At 46.1% G+C, this 25309-nt stretch overlaps 5 protein-coding genes across 8 annotated transcripts; all 5 read left to right on the forward strand.

Moving 5' to 3' along the window:
- The first annotated feature begins 309 nt into the window (after positions 1-309).
- On the forward strand, positions 310-5055 carry LOC112880054 (hsp70 nucleotide exchange factor FES1-like). The gene is made up of 8 exons (XM_025944517.1): positions 310-1276; positions 1422-1513; positions 2085-2235; positions 2656-2783; positions 3322-3480; positions 3553-3735; positions 4283-4480; positions 4560-5055. Exons 1-8 carry the CDS (start codon positions 976-978, stop codon positions 4578-4580), a joined length of 1233 nt encoding a protein of 410 aa, XP_025800302.1. The 5' UTR covers positions 310-975; the 3' UTR covers positions 4581-5055.
- A 1196-nt stretch (positions 5056-6251) lies between these two features.
- On the forward strand, positions 6252-10049 carry LOC112880055 (DNA repair RAD52-like protein 2, chloroplastic). The gene is made up of 4 exons (XM_025944518.1): positions 6252-7181; positions 8665-8702; positions 9244-9335; positions 9561-10049. The coding sequence occupies exons 1-4, from the start codon at positions 6874-6876 to the stop codon at positions 9723-9725; spliced, it is 603 nt and encodes a 200-aa protein (XP_025800303.1). The 5' UTR covers positions 6252-6873; the 3' UTR covers positions 9726-10049.
- Positions 10050-11203: 1154 nt separating this feature from the next.
- LOC112880761 lies at positions 11204-13949 on the forward strand. The gene is made up of 5 exons (XM_025945520.1): positions 11204-11460; positions 12174-12285; positions 13097-13168; positions 13240-13460; positions 13550-13949. Exons 1-5 carry the CDS (start codon positions 11351-11353, stop codon positions 13650-13652), a joined length of 618 nt encoding a protein of 205 aa, XP_025801305.1. The 5' UTR covers positions 11204-11350; the 3' UTR covers positions 13653-13949.
- A 567-nt stretch (positions 13950-14516) lies between these two features.
- LOC112880760 (ankyrin repeat domain-containing protein 2A-like) lies at positions 14517-18044 on the forward strand. Its single transcript, XM_025945519.1, has 8 exons — positions 14517-14638; positions 15394-15491; positions 15629-15838; positions 15921-16069; positions 16154-16325; positions 16826-16918; positions 17357-17496; positions 17584-18044. Exons 1-8 carry the CDS (start codon positions 14629-14631, stop codon positions 17681-17683), a joined length of 972 nt encoding a protein of 323 aa, XP_025801304.1. The 5' UTR covers positions 14517-14628; the 3' UTR covers positions 17684-18044.
- Positions 18045-18760: 716 nt separating this feature from the next.
- LOC112880443 (phospholipase A(1) LCAT3) lies at positions 18761-23022 on the forward strand. 4 transcript variants are annotated; one of them, XM_025945076.1, is made up of 11 exons: positions 18761-19229; positions 19344-19435; positions 20259-20386; positions 20515-20584; positions 20726-20777; positions 20868-20968; positions 21090-21266; positions 21490-21647; positions 22029-22083; positions 22192-22245; positions 22597-23022. In XM_025945076.1, the coding sequence occupies exons 1-11, from the start codon at positions 18962-18964 to the stop codon at positions 22762-22764; spliced, it is 1323 nt and encodes a 440-aa protein (XP_025800861.1). In that variant the 5' UTR covers positions 18761-18961; the 3' UTR covers positions 22765-23022. The 4 variants fall into 4 exon arrangements, with proteins under 4 accessions (XP_025800861.1, XP_025800860.1, XP_025800863.1 ...); XM_025945075.1 differs by having other exon boundaries at positions 18762-19229; positions 20515-20650; XM_025945078.1 differs by having other exon boundaries at positions 18762-19229; positions 20341-20386; positions 20520-20584.
- Positions 23023-25309: the final 2287 nt, after the last annotated feature.

Consider the following 25309-nt stretch of genomic DNA (forward strand, 5'->3'; position numbering starts at 1 on the left):
ATCCATGGACGGATGGATTTGTATTAGCAGAAAACCACGCATCACAAAATCTGATTGGATGTATCTCCGCTCTACGGTACTAGAGAAATCAATACCGTAGTGGCAGCAACGGATCGAGGATCCAGAAGGGGAGAGAGTGAATAGCGCTGCACGATGCTCCGAGCAGCTCTCGCAGCTGGAGGAAGTCGCCGGAGACGACCACACACTGGCCAGGGGCGCCAGCGTCCGCGCCGAAGACCGCCTGATGAACCACAGCAAGAGCACTGGGTGGATCGAGCAATTCGTCATCCGCAGCAGCGCCGTCCAGAGGAGACGGCAGTTGCGGGCGGCGGGTCAGTGGCCGTGACGAGGAGCAGCTCGAACACGGTGCGTTCCTCTCCACCTGGCTCTCTCGCTTCGTGCTCCCGTCGGCGCCGTTCGGCGTCGTCCTCCCAGGGGAGGAGGTGATCCCCATCGCCGTCCGCCTGGCCCGCGGCCCGAGCGTGACGCTCTTCCCCGCGGAACTCGCCAGCATCCGCTCATCCCCCTCCCCCTCCCCCTGCGCAACCGGGAGCGCGGCGTTGGTGGCGGCGGGGCAAGTGCTCCCGGGGCTTTGGGCCCTCTGTAGGGCTTGCGGTGGGGTTTAGCGGAGCTGCTGGGCGGCGCGTGGGCGTGGGAGCGGGCGGCGGCGCGGAGGTGGAAGCGGGGGGTGGCGCAGGAGGGCGGATCCGTCGGCGCGGGAGCTCAACGCCTGGCTGGAGGAAGAAGATGACGGAGGTGGAAGAGGAGGTGGGGTCCACCGGTCATAGAGATGGAGTCATGGAGAGGGCACCGTATATTGAGATAAGGCAGGGTATGACGGTCTTTTCGCGTGGCTGATTCACGCTGGCACGGTGACTCGGACAAATTGGTAAATACGTAGACTCCGGTAAGTTTAGATGACAAATAATTAAATAGCCCTCCCTCGCCTGGAAGCATCGATCTCTCCCTCGAGCCATGGCGAAGGCAATGGCACACTCGTCGAAGCGAACCACCCATCACCTCCTACTCGCGGTTTCCCTCTCTGTTTCCGTTCTCCTCCCGCTGCTCTTGCCGGCGGCGGCAACCGCCGCGGTGGCGGACGGGGATGGGGAGATCAAGTCGGCTCTGGGGGCCGGGAGGCAGTTGGCGACCGGGAACTGGAAGGACGAGGGGAATCTGATTGCTGAGGGTGATACTGCTGGAGGCGGTTCGGTGGAGGAGGACGAGTTCGCTGGTGGCTTTGGCTCCCTCGACAGCATGCTGCAGTGGGCGATCGGTACGGGAAGCCCAAACCCCCTAAATTCTGCTGTACAATCTTTCGATTTTGATGTTGCATTTGTGTTGTAGAGTTTGGTTGGGTTGGAGCATATAAAGACAACTCTGTATTTTGCTGAATTCTTTCTGGTTTTCTTTGTGGGCAGGAAATTCTGATCCGGAGAAGCTGAAAGAGGAGGCAGCTGATGTGCAGAAATTGTCTGCAGATGAGCTGCTGAAGCGGCGTCAGGAGATCAAGGTAATAAACACTGCTTCACTGCATCTGTATTCTGACTTCTGTTAATTTATTATCAGCTTTGTGGTGTGATTCCATCATCTTATTTAATTTGTATTCATTTGTATTACTTGGGCTATATTCATAAGAGTTTGGCATGATCATGATCTAGATTACTTGTACTGTTTTGGAGCGCTCTGCTTTACTGTATGGCACATACATCTAGCAGGTGAATTAGTACTTTAATACCTGGAGCTGAGGACATGCTTTTACGCTTGTTCAGTCATTTGGACTACCACCATGTTAGCGGACAAAGTTGATCTCTTACTGTTTTGTTGTATTATTGCTGAATTTTTTTTATATCCTTACTTATTCCTGGAGTGCCCCAAGTTATTAGCATGTTCTTGTTATAGTTTTAGACTTCACAAGGTTTGAATTTTGCTCCACACATTTGTTGTAACTGTTATTAGCCAAAGAAAAGATAAATCTATTGTGGTATGTGTTCTTTCAGTAGTCAGGCAGCTGGTCCTCTATTTAGTTGAAAGGCAAAGCTTAGAACATGGTTATACACTACATTGAATATATTTTCTTGCAGGAGTTGATGGAGAAGTTAAAGATGCCATCAGATGCTGACTTAATGAAAATTGCAATTGCTGACTTAAAAAACTCTTCCATTTCTCTGGAGGATCGCCAGCGAGCGTTGCAGGAACTTTTAGTTCTTGTTGAGCTCATTGACAATGCTAATGGTAAGTATGCTCTTTTCTTTAGTTCATCTGAATGCTACTTACTGCTCTGCGTATCAACCAAAATATCTTCTTATATCCACAGAAAACTGAGACATCTAAGTTATCGCCTTCAGAGTCTAGGCTGCTAACATAATTTAGCCACTATTTTATTACTTGTATTGGTTTTATTCCTAAAATGCTCCATGCTTGAAGTGTATGTACAGTTCACTACTGAAGGCATTCTTTGAAGTGCTCACTTGCGTTTCTGAAAATGTCCCAGCATAAAACTGTATAACTATGCAACTATAGCTTGCAAAGATTTCTCTTGCAGAAAAGAAAATAGCGCGTGACAGCATGTGACTCTTGTGTCCTGTTTGATATTTGTTAATTTACTTTTTTCTAAGATTTTCTGAAACTCTGCTGTTTCTTGCATATGCTCAGATCTTGACAAACTTGGGGGCCTTCTTCCTGTGATTCAAGAGCTTAATAATGCAAATGATGAAATACGGACCACCTCTGCGTGGGTCCTTGGTACAGCCAGTCAGAATAATGCACTTGTACAAAACCAGGTAATCGCATTCACCATGCAAGAATGAGCATTCTGATTCCACTTTTGTGCCTTTTGTAGTCAGGGAATGTGCATCATTATTCATTATCCTGTGCATGTCTTGTAAATACATTTTTTCTTAGTTAGCCTTGTGGATTCTGATTTGTTTGGTTGGTTGCCAAACTTTGCCACGCCAAACGTGAGGCACACCATAGTTTCTTAGGTGGAGTTTGGCAAAGAAGTGTGGCAATGTGTGCAGGACAAACAAAACCAGTGTTACTGTAATTTAGCCCTACAACTTAATTACATGTGCTCTAAAATGATGTTTGCCCTGTGTAGCATAGCATTTCATGCTTGTGATTGTGAATGCTTTCCCTTTTTAATATTTTTATCTGTAACATGACAGTAGATTTCTTATTAACAATTGTTTCCGTCTTGTTTCTGCTCGAGCAAGGTTGAAGTACTTTTGAATTTTGATCTGTTCTTTCTGCTCTAGTTATGCTGTATGCCCCGATGATATGTTTAGCCATGCTAATGCTGACCCCTTCACCCTTGGCTAGATCCTCGGTTATGGAGCTTTGGCGAGGTTGGTGAAGATGGGCTATTCCACATCTACAGAAGAAGCTGCAAAAGCATTATATGCTATATCAGCTTTGATCAGAAACAATGTAAATGGTCAAGAGGCGTTCCATTCAGAAAATGGGGGTGCAATGTTGCAGGTAACAACCTTTTTCAGCTCAGAATATGGATACAGAATTGGTTCACGTCTGACAACTTTTCCTGTTTTGCAGCACATATTGGTGAGCAACAGTATTGATGTTAGGCTACAGAAGAAGGCAGTGTTTTTAGTAACAGATCTGGCAGACTTTCAGCTAAATTCTGGAAACCCACAACTTCCTTTCTTAAGTGACCGCCTTTTCTTAAAGTCAATAGTTGATATGTTGTCAAAGTTTGACCTAGATCTTCATGAAAAGGTATGATTGGAGCTGCTTCCAGTTCCTATTATCATGAACATTCTTGCTGCTACCGTTATTTAGCAGTATAGTTAGCATTTTTCATGACAATTTTACTTTTGCGTAATAATATTGCCATTTCCCTAAAAGACTATTGTCATTTTCTGGAAGACAATAATCTTTGCGTCCAATAATATTGCTTGGATATGCAATAATCTTAGCGGCAAAAAAATCTTGTCATTGAATATATGGATATGTAATTTCAGAGTTATTGCCATAGATGCATATGTTACTATACTAGTACCTTCAACAATTTGGACGTGTAATTTAATTTTTTACCAGCTATACACACAACTTATTTATTAGTTTGTCATGCCATTCTCCTTCATTGATTTTTGGTTCAAGCAGTCATGCATATCTGAAATTCTGATTTGGAAGGTCTTGGTTGCAACATGTTTCATTGTTCAGATATGGGAGTGGCTACTACACTTTACACGAGCTTTACACTGTCTATAAAAACTAGCTCATTGCACTTACCTAGTAAATTGATCTGATCCTTCCTGTGCAGGTCCTGTTGGCCATTAAGAGTCTACTGGAACTTTCCTCAACTGATGTGGAGGATTTTGAGTTCTATGACCTCGAGGGTGTTCTGCTCAGACTAGGGGTACAGTTGGAGGATTTGACACCAGAGGATCAAAAGGAGTTTGCTGCGGAGGTTGATGGCCTTCGAAGAGAAGTTCAGACGCTCTTCCAGCAGAAGCTCAAGGTGCACAGTTGACCTCGTCCCTTAGACTGAAGTCCAGCAATTCGCTAAGTTAACTTGCATTTCTTCTGCTGACGACCAGGGTAAAGTGACTGCGACATGATAATTTGGAAAACCACCAGAAGATTTTCCCTTTTGGATGCAATGTAATCCATCATTTTTGTGGGATGTTAATGCTACAGTTAGATGGCAGGTTTGGGTTTCCTTTTCTTGCAGTATTCAAGAATGATCAGTCGGAGGGGACGGGAGGATTGTCAGGTAGTAATGTCGTGGTGTTGTAGTATATGATGGCATGATAGGTTAGGCTCTTAGGCACGTGCTTATGACCTCATTTTGGCAAACTAAGGGTGTGTTCGTTTCACCCCTCTAAAATCCGAAACATCTAAACTTTAGAGGTCCGGCACCGAACAGCCCTCTAATTCAGCCTCTAATAAGACTGCGATTCCTCTAAAGATTTTAGAGAGGGGGAGCACTCTAAAGATTCTAGAGAGGTCTAATGCCAAACGAACACACCCTAATTATCATGCTCACAACGTTCTGTAATACGGGCACTGCAATGAAGCAATTTTTCCTTGTGCCGTTGCAGCTTCAGCTTCCTTTCGAGGCCAACAGGATTTGATGTTGATGATATCAATTGTGACGAAACTAAACTGAGATCTGTGCAATTGTGCAAATGTCTTAATGAAGGCGGATGATTGATTCTGAGTTTCTGACTTACTACTATCAGCTCACACGTGTGTATTGTAGCCAGAAATGCTGGGACAGAACAGACACGAGACTTCCATAACCAGGTTACCAAGTGGTGTGTGGTCATCTAGCAACTATACTAGCTGAGTAGCAATTCCCATGCTATGATACTGAAGCTGCTCGGCCGGAAGTTCCCTATAGCCGTTTGCTCGAGTAAGCGAGGCATCGTCACGCTTAAGAGCATATCCAAAAGACTAGGTAAAATATTATCTAAATTTACAGATTTTACCTTCTTTATAGAAATAGAAACTTTCCTCTTAAGCTATCGAACAGACTAGGTATTATCTCGACTCTTCATATTGAAAACCTCCCACATCCTTTCGTATCCCCCTGAAATGCTGAGCTCCGGGGAGGACCTGAATGGCAACGCCAGCTCGGCGATCTTGGGCAGCAGCTCCCCCGCCTCCGTCAGCAGGTCCATGGCCACCGCCTCCGCCTCCACCTCCGCCTCCGCGCACCGGAGCATGAGATTAAGCAGCCGCAGACCCTGCGTCTCCGGCCCCTTCGCCGCCGTTGCGGTGGAGCCGAGCCCAAGCAGCTGTTGCCGCTTCCCCCGCACCGGGCGCCTTTTCCCATCGTCCTCTTCGTCGGGGTCTTGGGGACGCCGACGCCCGCTTGGTCTTCATCGCAGTTGCTGCCGACACGTCGGTGGCGGGCGTGCAGGATAGCACACCTTGGAGCATCATGCCGGCGGGGAGGAACGGCGGGGACAAGCCGCGCCGGTGAGGGAGGGAGCAGTGGGGATGGACCGCGCCGGCCGGGAGGGAGTGCGCGGACCGCGCGGGAGGAGGAGATGGTGAGACGATGGGGCTCGGCAAAGATAGCTAGCGAGATAGCAAGAATCGAAAAATAGAGAGGCTGCTGGATCCTTTTTTTATCCAGTTTGGCTATTTTTAACCATCCAACTCCTTTTTCGGATGCTCTTGGAGATACTATGAAAAGTTAGCATCTTTATTATCTCCGTAACAACCTGCCAACTTGCCAAGCACATGCGGTTCTCGGTCAACCTAACTAACCTACACCAATCACCATCAACAAGTGGCCAGGTCCGATGGCCACGGCCTTATCGCTTCCCTCTCTCCCCGGCGCCCATTCGCGCGCGCCACCTTCCCCGGCACTAGGCAGCTCGTGGACCATGACCGTCCGGCGACAGTGACCGCCGTAGATCAGACAGACAGACACGCAAATGCGGGCGAGCTCCGCCAAAATCGCAGCCCCCGATCCACCGCTGCCTTCCCCACCCAAAATCTCGCGGAACCTCACCAACCTCGGGCATTCGGGCAAAATCCCCGCGCCGCTTCACACCGCAGCAGCCACGCGCCCCGCGCCCACGCGCGGCACCCACCCACCCCGAGTCCGTTCCCCACCGCGAACGGCCCCAAAACTGGGGTCGCGCGCGGCGAGCTCACGCGCCACGCCTCGCCCCGCCCCGCGCCGCGCGGCGAGCCGAACGGAAAGGTACGGAGGTAGGTGGCTGGCCTCGCGCGGCCGCCGGGTTGCCCCTCCCCTCTCTTCCCGTCCGGGGCCCCTTTTCTACGGCTCCGTCCTCCCCGTCCCCGCACCCACCACCCCGAAAACCAAACTCCCCCGTCCCCCGCTACCAACGCTGTGCGCCAAACGCATTCCCAGGTCAAACCGAAACCGAGCGCATGGAGGCCGCGGCGGCGACCGCGCTCCCGTTCGCGGCGGCGGCCGTCGTCTCCGCGCGGGGCGGGTGTACGGCGATGGTGGCAGCGGGGTGCGCCGCGCGCCCCCGGCCGCGGCAGGGGCGGTGGCGGGGCGCGTCCGTGGTGGCGAAGATGGAGAGCGGGCAGGGGAAGGGGGTGCCCACCACGAACTACGTGGTGCCGCTCGACAAGGCCACCGGGATGACGCGCCCGCTCGTGGAGATCCTGCGGGACCTCAACAAGCGCGTCCCCGACAAGATCATCGACCCCGAGACCAACGCCGTGCACTGGTGAGTGTGAGTTGCTGCCCCTCGGGACGGCCCCGTACCGTCTGTTGGTTGTTTGCTTTGATTTCGCTGCGCACCTGGTCGCTAGCTGTTCATTTTAGAGGAGAATGCGCGATCCGTTGCTCTCGGGGAGGATTTTGGATACGCAAAAGCATCTCTGCGAATTTGTAGCTGTTTTAGTCTGTAGATTGAATTCATGGGATCGGGCTTCGCTAAAATGGCGTTGAGCCAACACAATTGATGGGATGGAACAGCTTTGTATTGAATGGACACGGTGATATGTCACGGGTTTCCAGCTGTGACATTAATTCGATCGGTTAGCCTCCTCATCAATTACAGGGTGTTCTTTCTGGCTACTTCCTTCTAAGGGCACATTTGATCAGGTTGATGGTGTTGATTTCTGCTGTATTGTTGATAGGTTCAATATCCATTCAAATTGTTTATCAGATGTTACTTGAGTAACCTGTTCTTCCGACAAGTTTTTTTCCCCAGAAAACATGTACAAAGTCAATTGGTAATTGTTTCGTATGTTGATTGAGTTCTGAATTTTGGACAAGGTGGGGCGCCTGTTCTGTTAATTTAAAAGGGAGGTTGTTATGACCTTGGAATGTTTAAAATGGATATAGCTATATGGTTCCATGTTGGCATGTATGTCATGTATTGTCACATCAACCTTTTGGTAAAAGAAACTTTGGGTTTAGTCTTAAAAAAACATGTCTCCGTGGTATCAAATTTTATGCACATTGATAAGTTAACTGATTTTGTGGCTTGTTTTGGAGTTGACTTGCTATCTTAAACGTATCAATTTTTTTCTCACTTTCATTGAAGAAATTTTAATAGGGTGCCATATAATGATATATGCCTAATAATTCTGCCAAAAACAGAAATTCAGTTTGATGTAAGCTATCTTTGTTGGTCCAAAACTAATTTGTGATTAAAGTGGGTAGAGTGCCACTAGTGTTGGTATATGCCATGCAGTTCTGCCTATTCATCTTTGTCTTTATCACCTATGTTTAGCCATCTAAAATTTATTGAGCCAATAAAATAAAACGAATTAAGATTTTACTTTCTTTCATTTTCATAACGCAGGGATAAAGCGTTGGTACTATGTAGACTAGATCCACATTCTCCATGCTGGCCATGCACAGGATTACATTGTAGCGTTTCTTCTATCACGAGTGTGCATTTGCTGGATGAACAAAATTACTTTGATCCTCAACACTGCCTCTATTCTCTTGATAAGCAAGGCTTTAGGCATACATCCTTGGTTAATTTGACAATGTACTATTCAAAAATAAATTAACACCTGACACTAATTGTACTATGTGGACTTCTCTGTTTACATACAAGAAGCGTTTTACTTATTTTAAGGGTCTGACAGAAATATATGTGATTTCAATCTCTTAAGTAATATTTGCTGTGAACTGGTAGGCAAAAAACCTGCTGAACTCAAGGATACTGATATCATTTGCCTTTTGTTGTGCAGGTATCATGCCAACAGAATGCTTAGCTTTTATGCACCAGGTGAGTTTTCTTTAGGATCTGAAACTGTTTTATGATTTGTTTTTCAGTGAACAGATTTTTTTAGAAAAAAAGTTCCCCTGCTGGATGCTGGCTTAACAATAGTTTTCTGGTGCTCCCATAGGGTTAGTGTTCTTCTTCAAGTTTGCATTTTGGATATGTGTTCTTGTTAGTATGCTCAAAAATTTTGTTTTCATCTATCGAAAGCGCAAACAACCGGTTTACACCATGCCACACCTGTTTCAGACAACTTGAAGATAGTTTGGCTCACTTCGCTGACATTGCAGACATAATGAAATGATTTACTCATAATGAAATGGTTTACTCTACTAAGTCATTGTTTCTCAGAACTACTCTAAAAGGAAGTTGCTAAGATGTTTTATACACATTTCTGTTGGATATCTGATCTGTTATGACAGGAGGTAGTCAAATAAAAAAATATCTGCAATCTCAAATAATTCTACATTTATTTAACTAGGTGGTAGTTTCTTACATAAAGCACCGCTCTTTGTTCAGAGAAGTCACCGATGATTCCTATCTTCAGGTTGGTGTGGAGAAGTTCGTGATGTTATTTATTCTCCGAATGGAACTGTAACCGTGGTCTATCGAGTGATACTGAAAGGAACTGATGGAGAGGTATCCTTTCTCACCTGTTCTCTATGGAAGCACTTGTTTGTTCTGCACAAATCATCCTTCATTGTGATTGTGTCATACTGTTGCAAACTAAAAGTGGCACTTTCTTGGAGCTGTACGGTTCATACCAACTGCATCATCTTTTTTGTTTCTGAGGCTAACTAGGATACATTGAAACAACCATCTTTATCAACTAGTGTACTCATAGTTATATCTTTGTGGGTGTAGGCATACAGAGATGCCACAGGCACGGCCCAGGTCCATGAGGGCCACAGGGAAGACGCTGTTGCAGCCGCAGAGGAAGAAGCATTCTGCAAAGCTTGCGCACGGTTCGGTTTTGGCCTGTACCTGTACCACCAGGATGATATGCATCACGAGGATCACTTCCATTGAGGCTTGTTCCGCACTGAAGCTGCTCTCAAGTCGCCAAATGCTTAGGATATGCCCCTGGGAACTTCATGTCCAGAGAAATTTTTGTTCTTTGTGTAGTATCGTATTCATACCACAAGTGACTAGGCGTGCTTCCACCTGAATGTGAATGTAGATACGAACAAAGCCTGTAACTTGTTTCTGCTCCTCCCTTTGTTGTTAAGAGAGTCGATGGCTCGATGCCATCCTGCAAGAACCTGTTCAGATAGGAAACCATTATGGAAATTCTGTTGTTACTTGATTGTTGTATTGCTCCATCTCATGCAACGTAGGTGTATTTGCTCCTTCTTCAGTGGTATCAGATTCTTTTTGCTTGTCTCGTTGTGCACATAAGACCATCAGTGTTTATTTAGCTGTTGATGTTCTTGCAGACCTGCGCCTTTCGCCCTTTCCCTTATAAGCAGGATTGGGTGTAGTCATATTATTTGACCACCGGGCACTGATATCAGTTCCAAGTATCCAGACTTTATGCTCAAAATGAATTATGAACGTTGGGGACATGTCCGGAAACTCATTTTTGTTTCTAGATTTTTTTTATTATTTCACTAGAGGACATGGGCAGGAGCTCTTTGTTGTTATGAATGCCCTGGTCTCTCTTTTTTTCTTATCTGTTTAGCATGGCTTCGTGCCTAATCATTCATTTGTTTTTTTCCCGCTGCTTCCTACTATAATGAAAAGGCAGACACTGCTATTGTCCTAAAAAACCATAATTGAACCTTGATAATCATAAATGAACCACCAGAGCTCATGCTAACCAATAATATATCACTTCACTCCAAATTTAAGTAGTTTTAGCAAATTTAGATACATAGTTTTCGCTATACATCTAGATAAATACTATGTCTAAATATATAGTAAAAATTATATAAAATTTAGCAAACGACCTACATTTTGAAACGGATGCAGTAGCAGTCTCCTATATGACACTTTGACCAGCAATATATATTTTATATTTTAAATGTGCAAGTTATATAATATAAAAGTACTATTCATAATGAATCAAGTACACACCGCTATTCACAATGAATCAAGTAACACCTACCTTGTGTTTGTTAATCTATATAACTTTATATTACTAGTTAAAGTTTAAAATTTTGAATTAAAGACAAATTCAGATAAACTTATATCTCCATGTTTAAAAAGGAAGTATTGCTATTTCATATGCAGAAAAGAGAGGGCCTCGGAACAAGTCAGAAAAAAGCCGCTGGGTTTGGGCCCATTTAGGTCTGGAACACTCTGGACCGTACGATAGACCGAACTGAGGAAGGTCCAGAACACTCCACAACAAACTCACGCGGCCGTAAAAATGGTCAGCCCATCACCGCACGCGTCCACCAGGCTGACACGCTCCAACGAACCGACCCAAAATCGGAGAAGACCGACCCGAAATCGGAGAAGGGAAACAGCGCGACGCAACCGACGCTACCGCTATAGACGCGAAGCATCGCTGCGGAATCTAAACCGCGTTCCATCCCGATCTCATTCACTGCTGATTCGCGAGTCTTCGTCTTCTGCCGGCGATCGATCGAGCGACGCGGCCGAGGGAGGAGGAATCGGAGCGGGGAGAGGAAGGAGAGGAGGGAGAGAAGATGGCGGAGAACCCGCAGCTGTTCGGGAACGGGATGCCCGTGCCGTTCTACGGCGAGATGTTCGTCCTCGCCCGCGACGGCGTCGAATTCCACGTCGACAAGATCCCATCGTAAGTATCCTTCCACCTGCTGATCTCTCGATGTCGCGGGAGATTCCTGGTCCCGGGTGGGAATTTAGGGATTATCGGACTAGGTTTAGGTTGTTAAGGTGGAAACTGAAGGGGAGGTGGAGTCGTCCCAAAATCCAGGGTGTTGTGGGGCGTTCACGCTAGAGGTGGCTGTGCGGCCCGCCGGAATTTAGTCATCGGCAGGGGGTTTTTGCCGGGCAGGTCCTGCCGGGGATGGCCATTGGTCCGGTCGCCGCCCCTTTGTCTGGCGAAGAATCTGGTTGGTTGGTATATTTCACCGATATGTTTTGCAGGGTTCGCAAATAGATGTAAATTCGAATATGATCTGTACGACTTATTGTATTTCGTTATTTAGAGAATTTGTAGTGCCAGGTGGATAGAACAGTTAAATGAGAAAGGGGGAACTGTGGCTAATCATGTATGGTTGGTTGATATTTAAGTTATCTTTAGTAGACTGCAACAGAACTATAAAAAATTGTAGTTGAACAGACATTTTTTTGCCGTTTGTAAGGTTGATAATAATTTGTCACCTCATCGCCCAATGGCTACTATGGTTGAGACTTGATAGATGGATTTGTTCTTTGGATAAGGCTTAAACTTATGCTTGTATTGGAACCTTTATCTCTTTAATCACCGCTAGGGGAAAACAGATATTCAATGTTTTCTTACTATTTCTTCTCTTTGTTGTCAAGCAGAGCTCCTGGGGGTCATGTGAAGACAAAAGGAACAATTTACCTGTCTAATATAAGGATGGTATTTGTTGCCAACAAGCCTGTTGGTAACTTCTTTGCTTTTGATATGCCCCTGGTAAGTAGTTCCATTCAAGTTCTACTCCTATTCTCTGTTTACTTTGTAGTTTTAGACACTGACTTCATGGCCAATTCAAATCTACCTGTATCATTTTTTGTGCGACAAATAGAAATGACTTCTGGGTTTCTCTGGATTAAGGGATAAAGGGGGATAGGAATAACATGTGGGCTAGTCTTAGCTCTCCATTGGTGTTGCGGGGTGGGGTGGGCGGGTTAGAGTTTATCTTTGAGCATATCACAATTTCCTCCCATCGTATGTGGTGCTGGTTTAAGAAACATCCCCCTGCATATGAGGGCAAGGTTTTGATCAAGCATTCATTAGTGGTGCTCAAGTAATATGATGTTTCTCAAATGTTTGGTGGATTTTACTGGACGAGCATTGTTTATCTAGCAGTGCAGCGTGTGATTTTAGCATATGCTTTTTAATGTAAATTTTAGCTGGTACGGGGTACCTTTTTAGTAAAGTTAATAAAGTGATCCCATTGTTCTTTGCTTAGCTTACAACTTGGTTTTAGTTGAGCTTGTGGGTTGTAACTGTGCTGTTGCCACCAAGGTAATTTTCGAGCAGCTTGGAAAATGTTGTCTACTGACATAGTGGTTTATATGATGATGTTTAATCGTCGTGTTATTGTCCCATGTATTATGGTTGTCAACAGATTTAGTTAGGTGTTCAAAGTACCATCACAGTTCCTTTTTTTCACCTGTTCGAAGTTGTTTCTCTGATTCAGGGTGGTGCTCAAGTAATATGATGTAAGGGCTGGTCTCTTCACAATATCAATCTGAATGCTTTTGCTTGCTTGACTCTGCAGTTGTTTGTGCACGGTGAGAAGTTCAGTCAGCCCATATTTCACTGCAACAACATTTCTGGATATGTTGAACCGGTGAGTACTATACTTGGCAAAACATACTGTGCATCTGACACTCGTCACTAACATCAAATGTTCCAATGCAGGTTGTTCCAGACAGCCAGAACAGGGCCCTGTACTCGACGCACACCTTCAAGATCTTGTTCAAGGAAGGTGGCTGTGGTACTTTCGTCCCTCTCTTCCTGAACCTGGTTGCGTCTGTGCGACGCTACAACCAGTTTGAAGCCCAGTCTGCGGCTAACATGGCACCACGTGTGGACCCTCTGCAAGCTGCGCAGACTCCTGTTGATGAAATGATGCGTCATGCGTGAGTGCTCGAATCTAGCAATCTGTTATGTTTTGCACTTGGTTATCGTTTTATCCGTGGTGAACTCAGTTGTTAATGGATATGTGCAGGTATGTTGACCCGAATGATCCTACCACGATCTTCCTTCAGCAACCTGCTCCAGAATCCCAGCTCAGGAGGAGAAACTACCACGGCCCAGCTGATAATTCATAGTGACATTTGGCTGGATTGCCAAAACTTTCATGCTCAATTAACTATTATGTGCATTTGAGCATTTCACCTTCCTGCACTCCCAAGTTTCCAACTGGCTTCCTTTCGCGCGCCGTGTCTTGTGACTTTGTACCGTACATAATGTTGTGATGGAGAGATGTCTCAATAAGTGGTGTATATATGCAGTGGCCTGTTGAAATATTATTACTGGAGGGTAACAGTTGCCTGGTTTATTGGACGACCGTTACCTCGCATGTTGCGGAAGCAGCAAATATTGCTAGTGTTTAATGTTTCTGTGCATATACGGCTTGTTGGAATCGTAATGTCCGTGTTCCCGATCTGATCAACCATTTCGTCTGAATGAATTGCAAGACTCGTTGTGACTGGTAGCTGCATGATCAAACAAACTCGATGCGAAATCATCAGCTGATAGTGCTGGGAGTCTTCGCCAGCGCCTCGCTATTGCTGTTGCTCCCTGTACGCTCATCGCGCCAGTTAGCGGCTTTGCCCTGACGCGGCGGCGCGGCCGGTGAGCTGCTCCATTCGCTCTCGCGCGGCCTGCACGGCTGTGTGAAGGCTGTTGCCTGTTGCTGTTGGCATCGTTGTCTCTGTGCGGCTGTGGCGCAGCTCGCGTGGTCTTTTGCCAAAGCGGGCTGGGCCCAGATGGCCAGATCACGATTGTTACTGGATGGAACAAGCACGAGAGCCTGTGCGATCACAACCCGTACGCTCGCGGAACCATCTGACCCGTCGTCTCAGTGAACGAACGGGCGTGATCTGCCGCAGCCCAAATATGGCAATTACAATTTCCCTGTGAGATAAATAACCATCCAGGCCTAAGTAAAACAAATAAAAAAAATGTCCTAATCAGTCCTCGCCTTGTCGCCCCGCTCACCAGGGTTTTCCTCTCCCGAGTCCTCGCCTCAGCCCTCCGTCTCCCTCGCAAGCATCGCCCTCGCGCCGCTCCGGCCGATTCCGCATGGCTTCCGGTAACTGCTAACCACCGAGCGCCCCTCCGTCCGGCTCTTTCCTCGCCGCCCGCTCCCCGCGGTTCCCGCGGTTTTCTGTTGCGGCGTTTTGTTTATCCACGTTGTCTGGCGATCCGTGTGTGATTCCTTGGCTCGCTTCCTGCCGCTAGATCCGCACCGCGGGTTATCGTTTGCTAGGTTGTTGCTCTGTTTGGGGTGTTCGGTTCGTATGGATGGGTTTAGATCGATGCGGTGGGGGCGGAATTGTAGGGGATGACACTGCTGGGTTGGGGAATTGAAGTTGTGTGCTGAATCAGTGGGAGTGAGAGCAGTTGAGATGTGGTGGTGGATTTGGTATTTATCGTGGTGCATATGGGTGCGAATTTTGAATGCCAGGAATCGGTTGTCTTACATTACAGTTATTCTGTTCTTCACTGGTTGCTCTATGAATAATGAGTGATTTGTTAGATGGTGTATAGAGATAAATTTATCAGTAGTGCTTAGTGACAAGGAACCTCTCCATAATGCTTATATCAGGTGCTCAATACAGGACTAGTTGCTTTTCAAAAAAAAGGGCCTAGTTGGAAAAAAAAAAGATTGAACCATTCTGCTGTTACTTGATGCACCTTGGAGCTTCTTGTTCTGGTGAACTAGTAATATGTGTACATTAATTTGTTTGCAACTAGGATAGAAGTAATGATTGTGTGTTTATTGTCTCCAATGGATAATTCTGTGGTCTCTGATATTCTCATTATTGGTGAACCCAAATCTTTCAGACGGGAGCAAAACTTCGAAACCAGAGAAGCTGTCCGGAGCAGCGGGCGCCGGCCTCCCCAATCCTTTTGATTTTTCTTCTATGAGTGGCTTGCTCAATGTAAGCTCTCTCACTACTGCGTTAATATGTTTTAATTAAGATACTGATGTTGTGCAATAATCTTTATCCCTGCTGAGACACATTCTCATTCATTGAGTTAGTTTTACTGTATTAATTATTATGCTCATCATGTGCAGGATCCAGCGATAAGAGAGATGGCAGAGCAAATTGCAAGTGACCCTGTGTTCAACCAGATGGCTGAACAGCTTCAGAAAAGTGCTCAGGGTGCTGGAGAACAGGGTATCCCTGCACTGGATCCTCAACAGTACATGGAAACAATGCAACAAGTCATGCAAAATCCTCAGTTTGTGTCAATGGCAGAGCGTCTTGGGAATGCTCTAATGCAGGTAAAGAAGCATTGATTTCCCCACTTGTTGCCAGGTTTATTCCCGTATAATGATTTCCTCATGTTCTCTCCTTCTGTGATAGGATCCTACTATGTCCAGTATGCTTGAGAACTTGAGTAGTCCAGCTCATAAGGAGCAGTTTGAAGAGCGAATGGCTCGTATCAAGGAAGATCCATCCTTGAAGCCAATCCTTGATGAGATAGAGAATGGTGGTCCATCTGCAATGATGAAGTAGGTATTATTATTGTTGTATGCTAGTTGTGAGATCAGATTATGGCCTCAAAATTGCTGAGATAGTTCTCTTAATAAATTTAGGTACTGGAATGACCCTGAGGTTCTTAAAAAGATTGGCCATGCAATGGGAATTAACCTTCCAGGAGATTCTAGTGCTTCCACCGAACTCTCTGGACCTGAAGAAACTGAGGAAGAAGGCGGGTATGACGATGAGTCCATTGTTCATCACACTGCCAGTGTTGGTGATGCAGAGGTAATAGACAGATGACTTTAAATCTGAATTCTACAAGAGTTACATCAACATCTTTGTTGGGGCCTGTTTTCTCTAGACAGTTTTACGCCATATTTGGTTTCTTGCACTTATAGATCTTGAGCCACATGCTTCAAAAGTGAACCATCAAACTTTTCGGGGATGGAGGCAACTTGCAAATTAGGCTTCATTCCTCCAATTAGTGTGAATCTGGCAAATGTTTTTATTATTAGATAAAATTTGTTCCTTCTGTTTCACATTAGAAAAATATGTGGTTAAATTATGAGTAAACTTTTCATTGGATTACCGCTGTTTGGTTCCATTTGGAATGGAGGAATTCTATAGGATTTTTTAGAGGGATTCTACTGATTCATGCAGATCTCCCCATTTATGTTTTTTGTTGTAAATGTACATTTTTCGTTAGCTTTGCACATTATGTGAATTTACCTTTTTTTTTCCTGAGGAATCTATTAAACGTTTGTACAATTTTGATGAAATAATAGGGTCTGAAGAAAGCTTTAGATGGTGGAGCAGACAAAGATGAAGAGGATGCTGAGGGAAGAAGGGCCTTGCATTTTGCATGTGGCTATGGCGAGGTAAGTGAATCTATTTAGCTTTCTTAAACTGAAACATATTATGTATTTTTTATACCATTAATCCATTATACAACTGGATTCCATTTTTTTTAATTTATTACAAGTAATTTGAACATTCCATGAGTTGATCAACAGACCTAGTTTGGTTCACATTTTTTTTCCCAGGAAAGGTTTTCCTTATGCTACTAAACTGTTTTATTTTGTATTATGTAATTTGTTCATTTATGTAAAGGCTTTGTTGCAAGGAATTTCCTGGAATATTTTGATACCTTGTTGTGGCACTTCTCTGCTGACTACTGTATGATTTAGACATATATAGTCTTGTGCTTAAGGGCCACATGAGATGTGAATATCCATAGAATTAGGTCCCTGCTATGGTGCTGAATTTCTTTTTGTTTATTGATTAGTGGCGAATTAATTGAATGTTCTGTATATTAGTTGAAGTGTGCAGAAATCCTTCTGGAGGCTGGTGCTGCAGTTGACGCCCTGGATAAGAACAAAAACACCCCATTGCATTACGCTGCTGGGTACGGTCGGAAGGAATGTGTGGATCTTCTGTTAAATCACGGTGCTGCTGTGTAAGTTCAAAAGGCTGCTTCCTTAATTCTTATAACCTAAGCAATTCCAACCCCTCATTTGTGTTTAACTTGTTGAAACGGTCGCAGCACGCTCCAGAATCTGGATGGTAAGACCTCCATTGAGGTTGCCAGGCTCAACAACCAGGATGAGGTTCTCAAGTTGCTGGAGAAGGATGCTTTCCTATAAGAACCCCTGGGCTAAAGCGCATGAACTCATCAAACTATAGGCTTCAACATTGGTTCATTTCGGTTCGGTGTGGTCGTGCGCAACTTGTGATTTTGATGGTTTTTTTCATGGCGATGCCCTGCGTTTCAACTGGTCCATGTGTTGCAGTGCAAGAAGTGCCAGGGCTTTTGTTCGTGTTCCTCCATATAGAGCTTCACAGTTGTTACAGGAATTGATTGCAAGGTCAATTTGAAGGTTATTTTTTTTCTTTTTCCCAGTGTTTTCTGTGAAAAAGGGCCGGCAGTCGTATAGCCCCTGGATTAATGTCCGCGCTTGAAATGGGCAATAATTTTAAGCAAGCTTGGTGAAAAATGGTAGATTATTTGTGTGTTACATATCTGTGTACCTTCTTCGTGCTCCTAGCCTCCTCCAAGTCACACTGGAATGCACCAGTCTGCCGATGGCAACGGGTCGACCCGTAATGGCAGTGCCCTGCGCCAGCCGCCTGCCCGATGTGGCCCGCGCGCGCCGCACAGCTTAGCAAGCACTCCATTGCATTGCATTGACCAAATATCTAGCAGAAGCAAGCAGCAGCGCTAGCTACCTTGCCTCTCTGAACTCTGAAGACAGACGAGTGTCCTTGTCGCATGATCGCGTCACCGTGTGAATTACTGCTACTGGTAGCGCTCGTACAAAAGAAGGAACGCCGAGTCAGCAGCGGCCTAGAAGAGGAGAGACCTGAGAGCTCACCGGTCAGTGACTCACTCTGCCACGCGACTGCATGCCCCGGCCCCGATCCGAATATTGGGTTCCTCCCGTAGCGTCCCACTGGCGAGTGGGCCCCACGCCACGTCAGCACCGTCTCTCTTCTTCCTCTTCCATAATGTGCCGGCGTTACAGGAAACCGGAATATTCCTCGCTGATCCGCACGCGGTCCTCGTGGTTTATCGCCGCAACATGTTCCGGCACACTGACGCTGGGCCCGGGCACTACCGGGCTGCATGTCAGTCAGCGGCTCAGCGCGCTCGGATCGGAGATCAACGGACTCGGTTGCTCAGCTCCCCCCGCGCCGGCCATCCCACCCACTCACTCTCCCTCCCCCGTCGGTTGACCGGCGGCGAAACCGAGCCGTGGTCCACGGCAGCTCGCTCGCTCGAGAAGCCTCCGCCCCTCAGCTCACCCGTCACCGCCCCAGCCCCCCGGGCGCCCGCCCATTAATACCGCGCCCGCGCTCCACACCGCGCTCGCTCCCCATGCCCGCCTCTCCGCGCCTGCGCGGTGCCACTGCCAGTGCCAGCCATGCTCGGCGCGGCGCTCCGGCTCCGCCTCCGCGTGCTCCGCCGCCGCCTGCGGGGCCAACGACGCCGCAGGCGCTCCCGTGGGGGGAGAGCGGCGGTGGAGGACGCCGGGCGGGAGCCTGTGCTGCTGGTGTCCGGGATGGGCGGGTCAGTGCTGCACGCGCGCCGGCGGTCCAACCCCAAGTTCGACCTCCGGGTCTGGGTGCGCATCCTCTTCGCCAACCTCGACTTCAAGAAGTACCTCTGGTCGCTCTACAACGCTGACTCCGGTGGGTTGCCCGCTCGAGCTGTCCCACCACATGGGGGGCCCTTCCAGGTGACGCCTGAATCGAGTTGGGGAGTGGTTTTCTGAAGCGTGCTTCCGGTTGCTTGTTCCTGCGCAGGGTACGTGGAGCCGTTGGACGACGACGTGGAGATTGTCGTGCCGGAGGACGACCACGGGCTGTACGCCATCGACATTCTTGATCCTTCCTGGGTGAGCTCCCGTGTGTTCGTTCAATGGAAGATTAAAAACGTTATTAGTTTAGTCGGGGTATTAAAAAAGGTGGTCTTTTCTTGGTTTCTAAGCATGGTATATTCTTTTTTTGAAACCAGAGGACTGGGATATTTGGAGTGAGTCGTTTGGCACTCTTCATTGTTGTTTTGTGTGAATAGGAAGGGGACAGAATGAAACGGCTACATAGAGGAACTAGTGATCCTTATCAATGTCATAAGGAATCATTTTTCATCCTTTCTCCTTTTCGAAAGGACAGGGACAGACAATTGGTAGATATACACTATAGACTGCATTTGAATTGTGGACAGATAAAGATAACAAGATTTGATTTTTGTGTAGTAATGTGTAAACTAACATGATTCAGGTTAGCAACCCATGAACTTTATGAAGTTTAGTTTTTTTTAAAAAAAATCTGTTTTGGAATTTGTAGTGCATTCAGTCATGCTTTTGGTGCCTAAAGTATTAGCAAACTTCCCAGAGACAAGAACCTGGTTTATGAGGAGTACTGGTAGCAGCAACTTGAGTAGTTGGACTGTTAGACAAGGCTAGTCATGCATTGCTTATGAAGACCTAAGCACATTTAAGCAACTGATGACATTGATACAGATGTTACATAATTGTTCTTTGTTATTACCACTGACTAAAATGATTGATTGTATCATTAGTTCTCTGTCAGAGTTGATGGTCAGAATCACATAGAATATTGGACTTCATTTCTGTAAAATTGTTTTCACCTTTCTATGGTCTGCCCCTGAATAAATGTCTATGATATGATTTTTTTTCCTTTACTTTTATGCTTCAGTTTGTAGAACTTGTCCATCTGACTATGGTGTATCACTTCCATGATATGATTGATATGCTCATTAACTGTGGATACGAGAAAGGGACCACACTATTTGGATATGGTTATGATTTTCGTCAAAGCAACAGGTACTTTCCTATATGTGGGCTTATCTGTATGCTGCTGAGTGTTGAGTTGGTATCATCAATAAATGAATGGATCAACACTTCATTGTTGAGCAAGCATAAGATTCTGTAACAGTGGTTTTATCTGGCAGGATAGACAAAGCGATGGCTGGTTTGAGAACAAAACTCGAAACTGCTTATAAGACCTCTCGAGGGAAAAAGGTTAATATAATCTCACATTCTATGGGTGGATTGCTAGTGCGCTGCTTCATGTCTATGAATCATGATGTGAGTTTTCATGTTTGCTATGTCATTTTGCTTATGGCAAAAAAAATTCATTTCTCAGTTTCCCCCATTTTCTAGGTATTCTCAAAGTATGTAAACAAATGGATTTGCATTGCTTGTCCGTTTCAAGGTAACTTGTTTGAGCTTTCAGTCAATTTCCTCTATTATTGCTGCCGTTTTACAGAATTGTGTTTTATATTAGTAATTTTTATCTCTGCAGGTGCCCCAGGATGTATCAATGATTCTCTCCTTACTGGACTGCAGTTTGTTTATGGTTTTGAGAGCTTCTTCTTTGTTTCTAGATGGGCAATGCACCAACTGGTAATTTCTTGTCCATGCTTTTTCAAACAATGTTTTCGCCATGTTCTAATAGCCAACGACCTCTACAAACTCTTCACTTGTCTTTTCCTCCCCTTTTTAAGTTTGTTCCAATTATATGCAGCTCGTTGAATGCCCATCTATCTATGAAATGTTGCCAAATCTGAACTTCAATTGGACGGAAAAACCAACTATTCAGGTTTGGCGTAAGAACCCTGAAAAGGATGGAATGGTGGAGCTAGTTCAATATGAAGCAAGTGATTGTGTATCCTTGTTCGAAGAAGCTTTAAGGAACAATGAGGTAGATTTTAACATAAAGATGCTTTTTGGGTAGTGTTGTTTCTGACACAATTGTTAATACATACATTTATAAATATAAAGTGACTTTGATACCAGAGGTTAAGAATCACTCAGTTACAAGATAGGTATTGAATTCATGTGCATGACTCTATGCAGGCAGCTCTTCTAGCATGGGTAACTCTTAATCCTTTGATACTTCATTCTATTTTCTTATGGATCTGTAGCTCACGTATAACGGGAAGAAAGTAGCGCTGCCATTCAATATGTCAGTTTTCAAATGGGCCACTGAGACTCGCCGAATTCTAGACAATGCTGAACTACCAGATACTGTGAGTTTTTACAACATATATGGGAGAGCTTATGACACTCCATATGATGTATGGTAAGTACTTTTACCCGATTAGGAGCTCTAGATTTTATTCTGAAATTCATCATTCTTTATTTCAACTACCCGTACGCCTGTAGGTTATCGATTTATGAGGTTAAGGTAGAGAAACTTTAGCATCTGACATGAATTGGGATGGTAATCTATAAATATTGAATATGATTTGAAAAAATGAGGTAGTTTCTTGTCAATCTTTTGTTTAAAGACATATACTAACATTCTAGATCCAAAGCTGAAAATCCAGATTACATTTTTTTTGTGAGGATTCTTCATACTTCAGAATTTTTTTAGGTGAAAATACTCTACTAACAAGTCTGGTAGCTGATACATGCGATTTTGTTCTTCTGTCTCTAATACATTATTTCTATTTCCGCACAGCTATGGCTCCGAAAGCTCCCCGATTGGAGATTTGTCAGAAGTGTGTCACACAGTGGTACTGTACCCTCTTGCGTGAAAGTTTAAACTCATCAGGCTCAGGCTCTAGTTGTATACCTTCAATGGCTTTTCACAGTAATATGAAACCTGGACGTCCTCTTTTCAGCCAGCATACACGTATGTGGATGGAGATTGCACAGTTCCTATTGAATCAGCAATGGTAAGTTGATAACCATCCTACACCATGCCACGTGCGGTATGCTAAGCACTGCATTCTTTGTTTTGTACGCCTAGTACTACATGAGCCTGTAGAATGCTAGATCAAAATGTCAAAAGTGAGTTCCATCAAAAAATGTCAAAAGTGAAACGGTAGCAGTTTCAGGTTTACACCAAGGTTGCACATGAGCAGTATACACACCCCAGCGCCAGCAGTATACATACCCCAGCAGTAGTAGTAGTTTCATATTCTCTTTAAGTGCCTTTTTTGTTCATTTGGATAGCATACCTCGTGCAGTCTTGCTAAACTTAATCAGTGATCGCTTCTCAGCTTTCCATGTATGGTGTTTGACAGGCTGATGGGTTCGCGGCGAAAGAAAGAGTCGGCGTCGGCGCCGACCACCGTGGCCTGCTGTCTAATGAGAACGTATTTGAGCTTCTCAAGAAATGGCTCGGTGCGAGCGAGAAGGCGCCGCGGTGTCGCGTGTCTAAAAAACCCAGAGTGGTGGACCTGGGCTCCTAATCGGAGTCTCCTTGTCAAACATCGCAATCTCTTCAGGGGGACTGATTATTTTGGCCCTTTCCCTTGAAGAGACGATGAGCACAAATTCTGGGGATTGTATGTTTATGTCTGCATGATGAAAGTCTCTGCAGGGAACAAAGGGGTGATGACCCCTGTACACGATGTATCTTTTCATGTCAACGGCACGCATATTCACAGCGCCCTCCAACGCTGGAGCGTAGTGAAACAATAATGAAATCGAGCATGGTTTCAAAAGCATTCTGGATTTGGGTTGAGCATACTTGTTTATGCATAACAGTCGGATGCATTTTGTTACCACTGTCACCTGTGTTCTTACGGCAGCGGAACACTGCATTGATAACGAAGCGCATTTTCAAGATCATGGCAGCGTTGATAGCAATCTCAGACGTCCCGGTTGCCCTCCTTGCCTCCTGGGATGATTTGCCATTCCGGCGCCGGCGCATCGCCGGAGCTAGCTGTCCTAGGAATAGATCTACGTCAACCTCATCAAGGTCTAATTCAATGATGAGGTCAGCGATGACGTACACAAAGAACAAAGAATAACCTCAGTCCAGAAACTTGTCCTTGTTATTCGTCTGACTGAGTGACTGGAAAGCCCAGGAAATTATTTCAAGAATCCTCGTTTGGTAGCCTGGAGCCCTGCACTAATACCTGCCAAGGCAGCAACTCCGTTGTTCTTGGTGAAAAGACACGGTCACCCTCTCCTTTGACTTCAAGGAGCCGTTAATGGCGGAGATAGTAGGATCGGCGGTGGCAACCGAGGCAGTGAGCAGAATATCATCTATTCTCTCCGGCGACAAGCCTAGCCACGAGAGCGCCGAGGGCAGGGCCGAGAGGCTCGAGATGGCGGTGCTCAAGATCCGCAGCGTCGTCGCCGTCTCGGAAGACCTCCACATCTCCCACCCGCCGTTGCTGCAATGGAAGGCGAAGCTCAAGCGCGTCGCCGAGGAAGGCGACGACCTGCTACACGCGCAGTACAAGAAGCGGGCGTTGGAGTGCGATTGCGTCAGCAATGATCCAGCACCAGCAGGTAATAACTCGATCTCCCAGTACTTGATCCAAGCGGCCAGACGCTTCGCTCCGTTTCGCCGCAAGGAGGCCGAACTGGACGACATCACGCTGCGGAGATTCGAGAGGTTCGCCGATGGCGCGGACAGCTTCTTCAGGCTGGTCGAGTCCGGCGGCCGTCCAAAGGGGTCCATGTTCTTGCCGTCGCTGACCCGGTACTTGCTCGCCGGCGAGTCGAGGGAGTTCTCGATCCGAGGGAGGAGCGGTGGCGACGATCTTGTCATGCTGTGGCCATGGCCGGATCCGGGTGTCGAGGATGGACTGGTGGCGTGTCTCGCCGTGTCACGCGAACACGAGGTTATGTGGGAGAAGAACCTGAAGATGTGCGTCGTGTTCCGTCTGTCGGAGGCATCTGACATACTGGGCATTGCCATGGGTTGCTTGGAGCTCCTGCCGCCCCAATTCGAGGCTGCAGGCTTAGCCATCCGGAGGCTGTTAGCTGAAACGATAGGGCAAAGAGGTGACAGCTCCAGGCTTTCAGAAAGATCGATGTGGTGCCGTCGACACATTCAGAGTCACTCCTGTAATGATCGTGAGCCATCATCTACGGGTGATGAGCACAGAGGTGCTGGAATGTTGCTTCCCCATCCGGTGCTTCAGCTTTCTGCTGCTTGTTTTGCCTCACCATCCATCGCCGGATCGTACTCCTCGTCTCCTGTGAAGGCTGGCCTTCCACTTAAGCTGGTATGCCATGTGTCTCCCTACTTGCCCGAGAAGCATTCGAACCAATTTGAGCTGGTTGAGCAAGATGATGCCAGGAAGCTGCTGCCCAAGGTTACAGATGGTTTCTATGATGGTCGACACCCGGTGATCTCCAAAAGGCAGATCTGGTGCCCACAAAGCTCGATGTATTGCGAGGTTGCTCCAGCGATTTCAAAGCCGTTGACGATGGCGCAGGCGTACCTGACGGAAAGTTCTGGTGCACCTAGCAGGAGGAGAAGGATGGCCAAAACAAAATCTCAATCTGTTTCAAGGTCGCAGAAAAGATTGAAAAACCTGAACAAGTGAACAAGGAAGTTGCATGACCTTTTTTGTCACAACTTTATGACTTATTTAGGGAGTTCTATTATGTCTTTTATTTCTGACAAAGTAGTACGCCTGTAATCTCTTGACTGTCAGGCTCACATACACCGAGTAGTTATGTGATTTCAAAAGTATTGGGAATGTAATAATAGCGATGTACTCTTGGACATCGATACGATCTCCAAAACATACTCATACAATATACTGGAACAATCCGTAGTGGATCGTGTTTCATGTTTTCCTAGCGTATGGTAGATCCTCTTTAGTGCTTTCTTTATTTTTCCTAACAAACTTGTCTCCAATCTTACCTCTCTTTTTTTTTTTGCTGGCAAGGTATACCGGAGATGTGGAACCCCGAATCCAGACCATACGAATTGCTCACTTTATGCTAACTCTGAACACGGAAAACGGCCTTCACTTTCTACTGACCCTG

This window comes from Panicum hallii, chromosome 2 (assembly GCF_002211085.1).
Source record: "Panicum hallii strain FIL2 chromosome 2, PHallii_v3.1, whole genome shotgun sequence".
Lineage (NCBI taxonomy): Eukaryota > Viridiplantae > Streptophyta > Magnoliopsida > Poales > Poaceae > Panicum > Panicum hallii.